At 40.7% G+C, this 10,825-nt stretch overlaps 1 protein-coding gene across 4 annotated transcripts in view; it reads right to left on the bottom strand.

Moving 5' to 3' along the window:
- Window positions 1-6,560: 6,560 nt before the first annotated feature.
- LOC120926699 (NADPH--cytochrome P450 reductase) overlaps window positions 6,561-10,825 on the bottom strand; it is an 84,088-nt gene continuing 79,823 nt past the window's right edge. For all 4 annotated transcript variants that reach the window (XM_040336850.1, XM_040336851.1, XM_040336849.1 and 1 more), the window contains one exon: window positions 6,561-8,542. In XM_040336850.1, the coding sequence (XP_040192784.1) occupies window positions 8,398-8,542 (145 nt within the window). In that variant the 3' untranslated portion in view covers window positions 6,561-8,397. The remainder of the gene's footprint in view (window positions 8,543-10,825) is intronic.

Here is a 10,825-nt window from a genome sequence, read left to right as displayed (position 1 = left end):
GCCCACCGAAATCCTCAGCCCCAGGCCCATGATGCTCTTAATCTGGCCCTGACTTTACGCATAACATACATTGTATGTAAAGCTGCCTCTTCTCTCCAGGAAAATCATCAGGGACAGACTGATATTCTGCAAAAGGTACAGGGATTGGACTGCTGAGGACTGGGGCAAAGTAATTGTCTCTGATGAATCAACTTTCCGATTGTTTGAATCATCTGGAAAAAACCTTGTCAAGAGAGGAAAAGGTGAGCTCTGCCATCAGTCCTGTGTCATGCCAACAGTAAAGCATCCTGAGACCATTGTGGAATTGCTTCTCAGCCAAGGGAGTGGGCTCACTCAAATTTTTTCCTAAGAACACAGCTAAGAATAAAAAATGGTTCAAAAGCATCCTCCGAGAGCAACTTCTCCCAACCATCCCAGAACAGTTTGGTGGGAACAATGCCTTTTCCAGCATGATGGCACACCTTGCCATAAGGCCAAAGTGATAACCAAGTGGCTTGGGGAAAACCATCAAACTTTTGGGTCCATGGCCAGGAAACTCCCCAGACCTTAATCCCATTGAGAACTTGTGGTCAATCCTTAACCACTTGCCGTCGCCGCACCGTCATAATACGTCCACAAGGTGGCTCTCCTAGGCGAGACCACGTAAATGGACGTCCTGCCTTTTAGCCGACACTAGGGGCGCATGCGCGCCGCTGGAGGCGCGCGCCCCCCGCTCGCCCCCGACTCCCGTGCGTGTGCCCAGCGGGCGCGATCGCCACCGGGCACACGCGATCGCTCGGTACAGAATGGGGAACGGGAGCTGTGTGTGTAAACACACAGCTCTCGTTCCTGTCAGCAGGGGAAATGCTGATTTTCTGTTCATACAATGTATGAACAAGAAAAAGAAAAAAAGATGAGTTGCGCTAGGAGTCGCAACTTAATGCGAAAATAATATAAATAAATAAATGCATAAATGAATAAATGAATAAAGTGCTAGTGCAAAAAATAGCAAAAAAAAGGGATGATGCCCAAACAGTCATGGGAAAAACCTTTCGGAGTAATTACAACAATCTGCTATTTGGGACCAAACGCTTAAAAAACTTTGTTAGTCCATTAGAATTGCATACTAATCAATTGTTAGGCAGTCCAAAATGAGAGGGGAAATCAACAGCAGAACCCCAAAACATATGAATGTCCAAATAGATGGGCAAAAAACAGTTGCAGAGTAATAAAATGATCCAAATATTGAACAGCCTCTGGTCAGAAGAAACATATATTCCCACCGAGAGGTAAGTAAGGGTGTGCTCTTACCAGATCCACGATCATAAAAAGCGTGTCGATCCACTCAGGTCATGGAGAAAACTCGGTCACAGCTGACAGGCAGAATATCCTCTCCAATGTGTTTAACGGCTCCACGTCCATCCGGCGAACCAGGGGAAGAAATAGGCTCAGAATGTGAAGTACCGTCAAATATTTATTAAAAATTGTGCAACATATACACAGCGGTACATATAATTTAAAATTGCCGGCTAAAACAAGCAAACAGATACAAATAAAAAACGTGCGCCCGTGCATCCGGGGTCACGTAAAACGCAATGACGTTCGGTGCGTGGCTCCGCCCTGATCGATTTCACCACAGATGGCGTTGTCAAAGGGCACGGGCGACGCACTGAACGTCAGCCTTATATGCCTACAGAGCAGGCAACCAAGCCTCTCTCTCAGCTAGCAGCCTCCAATCAGGAACGGCCGCAGGATCAATGAACCCGGAAGGGGAGGATCTGAATGACCCGGAACTTCCTACCAGTAAGACCGCCCTTGACATAGATAGGACTATCCTATGTCAGCAGGGTAAGGTCCTACCTCATGAGGATATTCTCAATGGTCAGCAGACATCCCACCATTCATTTCATATAAATGTTTTAGTTAAAGAGTCACTGTCTGTCACATCGTATGTTCTTACTATACATAAACAGATAACGCCATATTAACCTAAAAACGGGTAAATTCATGTCACCACTTTATAGCATCTATTAAAAACGCCAGAAAGATAGCAGCATGAACATTATACCCAAATTAATATCATATCAGCCAAAACAGGGATTTTAATATCTGAAAGAGAAATCGCAGTTGGCTGACATCTGTATTCTCCCTATACATTAAAATCATAAAGGTCAAAACATAAAAAATCTAAAAATTAATAAATCTAATATATCACATTGAGAGCCCTCTAGTGGTTGATAAAGAAATTACATTGCCATTTAACCAGCATCTGTGAGTATTACAGGTAGGTAAATCCCTATTGGAGACAAGAACAATCCCCAGAAGGGTAACCTACCTCCCCAAGGGGTCCCACACGGATCTTAAAGGCAAAAAATTAAACCGATAATCGTATACTATCCTCATCTTTAGTATCAAATTTCAATAGTATACAATCCTCAGATGGACCCAGAAAATTGGAGTGGCAAGAAAGGGGGGAAGAAAATGAATAGTTCAGCAAGAGATCACTAAGAATTGTCTAAAAAGGCATTGACCTCTATGTCCACATTCAAACCCTGCGGTTTAAGACATTTCATGCGATATATCCAACTCATCTCGAGTTTTGATATCGCTATCCTTTTTGATCCACCTCTCCAGTGGGGTTTGAGGATGTCAATGGCAATAAAGGAAGTGCCACTAGGATCCCTGGCATGCACCTCCCTATAATGCCGAGAAACAGAATGTTCTCTAAATCCTCTCCTTATGTTCCCAATGTGTTCATTGACCCTTACCTGGAACTTTCTTACAGTACGTCCAACGTACTGTAACCCACATGGGCAGATAAGTAAATAAACTACATGGGTCATAGAGCATGTAATAAAAGATTTGATGTTAAACACTTGTGAGGTGCTATTTGAAATGAAATTCAAGGTCTTGCGTTCTTTAATGGCATTGATTTTACATACCGCACATTTTTGGCATTTATGGTAGCCAATTATATTTTGAAAGAACATGGGTTTATTCAATGGTGGATCCACGACTCCTGGAGCCAGAGAATCCCTTAATGAGGGGACCCCTCTAAAGACTACCCGAGGTTGTTCTGGTAACGCAGGGCCAAGGATAGCATCCTCTTTGATGAGATGCCAATGTTTCTTAACCAGTTTTTTAATTAGATAGTGCTGATTTGAATAACTAGTGATGAAAGGAGATATGTATTGATTATTTTCCTCACTAGAAACGCATTTATCCTGCAACAACACATTTCTATCGATAATTTTAGCTTCTCGCGTTTGTTTAAAGAGGTCTGTTTCCTGATACCCTTTATTTAAAAATCTTGCAGTTAACATTTTGGCTTGTTCATCGAAGTCTTCCATCTTGCTGCAATTGCGTCTAAGCCTCAAGTATTCGCTCTTAGGAACCGAATCCAGCCAAGCCTTATGGTGACAGCTGTCACGGGGAATAAAGGAGTTGCGATCTGTTGATTTAAAGTATGTGGACGTCACAAATTGACCGTCCTCCACCCTTATTTCCAGATCTAAAAAATTGATCTTCTCCTGATCTGCCTCATACTTAAATTCAATCCCCCTATTGTTGGTATTGAGACAATCCATAAAGTCAACCAGAGACTCCCTGGATCCTCTCCATAGGAGGAGGACGTCGTCTATGTATCTAGCCCACAAGACCAATTCTGGTCTGCGGTCAGCATAGACGACATCCTCCTCCCATTTCCCCATAAAGAGGTTGGCCAGGCTAGGGGCAAATTTAGCCCCCATAGCGACCCCCCTCTTTTGTAGGAAGTATTTGCCACCGAACCAAAAAAAATTGTGAGTGGTTGCAAACTGTAAAAGATCCATAATGAATCTTTGCTGGATCTCCAGCAGAGCAGAATCCCTTTCCAAAAAATATTTCACAGATGAAATTCCCCAATCGTGGGGTATGATGGTGTACAGAGACGTGACGTCTGCTGTAACCAACCATAAACCTTCCTCATGTGGGATGTTGTTCATTATATTAATCACATGTTTACTGTCGCGGATAAAGGCCGGTAAGGCCCTAACCAACGATATAACCCATCGATATACTTACCTGCCCTAGAAGAGATGGAATCTATTCCACTAATTATCGGCCTCCCGGGAGGGTGGACCAGATCTTTATGGATCTTGGGCAGGTAGTATATCACTGGGATCCTTGAAGAAGCTGGAACCAAAAAAGCTTTTTCTTTTTTATTGAGAACTCCAGAAGTATAACCTTTCTTTACTATTCCAGTCAAGACTTTCCTATACGATGGTCTGGGGTCCTTGGGGAGTGGTAAATAGGTATCCCTATCTCCAACTATATTACCAAGTACCTCGAGGTAATCAGACTTATTAAGTATCACAATTCCGCCCCCTTTATCAGCGGGGCGGATCACAATACTTTTTTCTTCGCAAAGTTGGTCAAAACTTTGTATGAACAGAAGATCAGTGTTTCCCCTAGTGAGGCCACCCCCCCCCCCCCACAGTAAGAACACACCCAGGCATACTTAACCCCTTCCCCGCCCCCTAGTGTTAACCCCTTCACTGCCAGTGGCATTTTTATAGTAATCTAATGCATTTTTATAGCACTGATCGCTATAAAAATGCCAATGGTCCCAAAAATGTGTCAAAAATGTCCGAAGTGTCCGCCATAATGTCGCAATACCGAAAAAAAAATCGCTGATCGCCGACATTACTAGTAAAAAAAAATATTAATAAAAATGCCATAAAAATACCCCCTATTTTGTAAACGCTATAACTTTTGCGCAAAGCAATCAATAAACGCTTATTGCGATTTTTTTTTTACGAAAAATATGTAGAAGAATACGTATCGGCCTAAACGGAGGAAAAAAAATGTTTTTTTATATATTTTTGGGGGATATTTATTACAGCAAAAAGTAAAAAATATTCATTTTTTTCAAAATTGTCGTTCTATTTTTGTTTATAGCGCAAAAAATAAAAAACGCAGAGGTGATCAAATACCACCAAAAGAAAGCTCTATTTGTGGGAAAAAAAGGACGCCAATTTTGTTTGGGAGCCACGTCGCACAACAGCGCAATTGTCTGTTAAAGCGACGCAGTCCCGAATCGCAAAAAGTACTCTGGTCTTTGGGCAGCAATATGGTCCGGGGGGTAAGTGGTTAAGAGGCGGGTGAACAAGAAATAAAACTCACAAATTCTGACAAACTCCAAGCATTGATTATGCAAGAATGGGCTGCCATCAGTTGGGATGTGGTCCAGAAGTTGACTGACCGCATGCCAGGGCGAATTGCAGAGGTCTTAAAAAAAGAAGGGTCAACATTGCAAATAAGGGCATTAGACAATTATGAAATGCTTGTTATTATACTTCAGTATACCATAGTGACATCTGACAAAATGATCTATAAAACACTGAAGCCGCCAAAAACACAAAAAATTCAATATTTGTTCCATTCGCAAAACTTTTGGCCACAGCTGTAATGGTAAAGAGGTTTCATAGCTTCTCCGGTTCCAAACTGAAGTGGCTTGGAGAAGCTACAAAATATCTTAAAGCGGACCTTTAGTCATTTTATTCATCTTTCCATCTATTAAATCTTCTGCCTTTGTTTTAAATTTGGATGGCAATTTCTTTTTTTCTGCCAGTAAATACCTTATACAGTCCACTTACTCTTTCGCATCTTGTCATTAGCTTAGGCTTATGACATCATGCACAGCTCTCTCTCTCTCTCATTCTTGTGAGAGTTTGCCAGGATGGGTCATAAGAGGGCCAATGAGAGCAGCAGAGCTGGAGGTGTGTGTCTGTGTAAATCCAGGAAGTGAACAGGCAGCAGCTTCAGCTGCCCACAGTTAAAATGGCTGCAGCCAGACTCAGTGGAGGGAGATTTCTGCAGCATATTTGGCAAGTACAGAATCACAGTATATATAAAATATGCAAAGTGGGTGGAGGGAAGCTTCAGAATGGCAAATATGTTTTTTATTACAAATTATGTGGGCAGACTACAGTTCCTCTTTAACACAAGCTCACTTGAATGTAACCAACTACCACTAGCTATACATTGTTTACCATAACACATCATTTTTTCATTTATAAGCTGAACTGTGAGTGACTGTTATACGACACCAAATTAATGCCACTATGCTGCCATGTATCAGGACACAGAATTACTGCTGCTGTGTAACAGAGTGCAACCACTGTTATGTTACGTTACAGGAGACTAAATGGCAATTTATGCCCACTGCCATGTTACTGCAGCCTCCCTCCAGGCAACTGCGACTTTGCCTGCTGACCATGCTTTAACATGCCAATTCTCGGCCCCCATGCTCCAACTGCCCATAGCCAACATGTAAAAAAATAAAAACTATTTTGTGGTAATGCATGCATTACTTCAAAATACAGTGCCTTATCATGGACATGTTTGTGTGCTGGGGAGCCAAATTAAATGTATGGCACTAAGGCAACATTCCTGTGATGCATTCCAAAGCTGACTTTATGCAATGCACTTTAAGGAGTGATGCAATGTGCGTTAATGCACTGCTCACCTGTGATCCTGGCCCTACGGGTTTTTGTTAAGGTCATATTGGATTTTTGTATAAAATGAACAGGACTCCAAGAGAATGGAAAATTTATACTTTATTTCAAAGGTTAATGTGTATTTAAAATTATTTACAATCATAATTTGTAACAATATTTTCATAAAATTCCAATAAGCATAAAAAAAAATGAATTTGATTTGGAGTAAGATGCAGAGCTGGAAAATGTTAAAATTTTTAGTACAGAACATTGGCAGGCAATATGAACTGCAGCAAGACAAGAAAGCCATGCTGTAACCCTGAAACAAGCAGGTGGTGTGACAAATTTGCTTTGTTGTCCACAGACAACCAAGATCATCAGTCCAGAATGAACAGCAGCTCTGAACCAAAGATCTTGGCTTGTGCTCCAAGTGGTTATAGGAGAACCTACAGTTGTACAGAATGGTCATCTACTGTGTTTTTCTTACATAAGGCAAGTAGCTTCCAGGGTTTAAAATCTTAGTACATTCCAGCGGCTTGTTCTGTACACTATGCTTATCAGTGCAGGTTCTTTAAGTAACTGCTGTAAAATCTAATACACTACTCCCAAGACAAACCATTTATAACCGATAAGGCATGTGAAAATCCAATGAATCACATACTGGATACCACATGTAGCCCAAATTATTCTAGAGTACAAGCAGATTAAAATTCATTTACCTAACTATGCTGTATCAAGGAATAAATAAGGTCCTAGGTGTTGGGGTACAAAGCACATTTAAACACAGGGTGTCCTTGGTTCCAAGACACCAAGTCTAAGACTGATTGTGGGAGCACAGAACAGTGAGAAGTGCTTACACAGCAAAGTAAGAGCTTGCGACAGATATAAAAAAAAAAAAAAAAAGAAAAGGAGAGGGGTATACCAAGGTGTCTTTTATATGTAAATATAAAACTTCCATTTATAGAACATTGCTAGAATACACATCTGAACATGTCTTTGTAGCAGTAGGAGGTTCAGACTCTATTCAATAAAGGCCTGCTTGAGAAACAAGCAAAAACATACAGGCATTTTACAATCAATGGAACTTGTATCCATTTCTTCTTTTCACAATTAGTAAGCTTTGATGCACAGGACTACAATAATTGCCGAGTAATATTTTGCAAGAACAAAAAAACAAGTCAAGAACAGAAGCCATAAAAACATTAACAAAGACTGGAAATGAAATGCAAACCAAAGCCAACTATACATACAAGGCACAAACAAAAAACACTGTTTCATGGACAATTGTATGGTAAGAAGTTTTGAAAGGAAGGAGAAATAAAAAGGAAAACACATTAGTCCTAACCTATAATCCACAGTAACCCATTAAACCAGCAAGCTCCAAAGTACTTTATGCCTAGACAAACTGCCCCTTCAACATTACAAATTGGCTAAATTGTATTATTTTATTTAAACGATCACTGAAAATCGAATGATTAAGAGCAAGTTCAAAATTAATTCAAAAATATTTAAGAGGTAACACGATTTGTTGAAGCAAAATGAGAATTATGCCAATTGCCAAACTTTACTGAACAGGATGATAGGTTTCATGATTCTGGTTCTTCTATGTATAAACTGATATTGCATTACCCCAAAGAAAAAAGAAGCCAAAAATGTTTTGGATAGAATAACAGCAGATCCTTGGAAGGAAATGCTACTAGAGTAAATGTCCTTCAATGACTGATAACCGTATGCAAACATAGAAGCTGCTGTGTTGACGGGTACAGTTCAAAACAAACTGAATACAATACATTTAGAACAGTACTAAAACAAGGCAGCTGTGGCTCTTCAGAACTGGTGCTAAAGACGTGCGTTATCTGTAAAACTGTTCATGAACTGGCTCATGTTGAATCTCCGACAGCAGCTGAGTGCCACCTTTAGAATGGGCAGACTGCCTCTATTAACTCCAAACATCTTGAGAATAGCGGCCCTTGGTCATTAGTTTCTTAATGTAATCCACCGCCAGAGCATGATCCATCTTGCCAAATTCCTCCACAATGTCATAGAAAGTATTCTGTACATCACGCGCCATATAACGGGCATCACTGCAGATAGAGAAAAAAAAAAACGTTAATGTTGCCCCAAATGGCTGTAAAAGTCAACAAGAGTCATTAAGTAATACAAACAATCCTGTGCTCATCTGCTTAAAAATTAGGACTTTTATTTTCTGCAGTTCTACAGCAAGCATTTTTCTCTTTTGTGGGACTCTTGTACGCAATATCATGTAAAACGGTCAATGGTGGCTAGAGGAACTCCCCATTTATCATTTGTGCTTTCCATGTACAGTGAGGAAAAAAAGTATTTGATCCCCTGCTGATTTTGTACGTTTGCCTACAGAGAAATATTCAGTCTATAATCTTAATGTTCGGTTTATTTTAACAGTGAGAAACAGAACAAAAATATCCAGAAACGCATTAAAAAAAAAGTTATAAATAGATTTGCATTTTAAGGAGTGAAATAAGTATTTGATCCCCTATCAATCAGCAAGATTTCTGGCTCCCAGGTGTCTTCTATACAGGCAACAAGCTGAGACTAGGAGCACTCTCTTAAAGGGAGTGCTCCTACTCTCAGCTTGTTACCTGTATAGGAGACACCCGTCCAAAGAAGCAATCAATTAGATTCCAATCTCTCCACCATGGCCAAGACCAAAGAGCTGTCCAAGGATGTCAGGGACAAGAATGTAGACCAACACAAGGCTGGAATGGGCTACAAGACCATCGCCAAGCAGCTTGGTGAGAGGGTGACAACAGTTGGTGCGGTTATTCGCAAATGAAAGAAACACAAAATAGAAACACAGAATAACTGTCACTCTCCCTCGGTCTGGGGCTCCATACAAGATCTCACCTCATGGAGTTTCAATAATCATGAGAATGGTGAGGAATCAGCCCAGAACTACACAGGAGAATCTTGTCAATGAGGCAAGATTGGGACCATAGTCAGTAAGAAAACAAACTAGTAACACGCTATGCCATGAAGGACTGAAATCCTGCAGCGCCCACAAGGTCCCCCTGCTCAAGAAAACACATGTACAGGCCCGTCTGAAGTTTGCTAATGAACATCTGAATGATTCAAAAGGAGAACTGGGTGAAAGTGTTGTGGGGGGCGCAGGGGATCAAATACTTTTTTCCCCCCTCACTGTAACTGCATAAAAACACAGCTCCAGTTTTTAAGCTTTTGTCTTTACTGTCCTCATGGTCAATCCTTTCACCAAGAAGTGGCGAAACACTGAAAAGTATCACACAGAATTTTAGTGCCAGCTGTGGCAAGAATCTAGTGAAATCCTGTGGTTGGATTTACAGGTACATTTAGATAGTTATGGTCGCTGAGCTTGTACAAAACAATTACAGGCTGAAAACAGCTGCAGCATAGATGTTCACATGTAGTATTGCATGATTACCTGAGGTTAGGGACACATGATTGCCCCTGGATGCATTAGGTTGTGTGGTCTGTCCCAATCACAGGTATTCCCTCCATGTAAAATGAAATGAAATGCCCAAGGGCAGCTGCGGCCACTATTACCTTGTCCGTTACCTGAACAGACTGAGTTAATGCAACTATCTACATCCATCTGTGAATCCATATGCAGAAATACACTGGATTCTTGGGCAGCCGACACTAAAATCCAATGTGAATGAGGTCTTTAAAATGGCTACTAAACACCAAGACCCAAGGTTACAACTTGTCTCCAAATTAGGGTAAGTAGAACAGTTACAGGTGTACAACCATACCATTGACTTGGAAAGAAAACTAGTCCTGCCTATGTCATTAATATCAATGACCACCCTCGTCCCATATGAATGTTTATACAAAATGCCTTGGCATGGTCACCATGTAGCATATTCTTTGTTCAGTGATCATACAAAAGGTTTTCAGTAAACATGTCCAACTTTAAAATTGGGAATTACATGAATAATGTGTGAATTGGGAATTACATGAATAATGTGTGATACAGACATAATACTTTCTATTTATGTTTTTGGGAGTTGTCCCCAAGAAAATATAACTGGTGCAGTCGGAATGCTATGCAGGGACTACATAAACGCACACGTGCAAGTATTTTTATGTGAAACAACGGAATGCTGTTCCAAATCTACCCCCATTGTTTAGTTATTCATTTGCAGAGATTCAAATTAAACAGTGTAAATCTGGTTACGGACGCTACCAAGAGAACTGCATATGTCAGTGAGATGAAGCCAAGAAACCAGGTTTCCCTGCCGGATCCTCTGCAGCAGTTTCCTTTATAAAAGTTCTGCCAACACACGTAATATTCACTGCAACAGTACAAAGTCTAAACAAATTCAGACATTGCCAGGACTCCTCATTGAGTT

The sequence above is a fragment of the Rana temporaria genome, chromosome 2 (assembly GCF_905171775.1).
Source record: "Rana temporaria chromosome 2, aRanTem1.1, whole genome shotgun sequence".
Classification (NCBI taxonomy): domain Eukaryota; kingdom Metazoa; phylum Chordata; class Amphibia; order Anura; family Ranidae; genus Rana; species Rana temporaria.
This window is presented reverse-complemented; position numbering and strand designations above follow the sequence as displayed.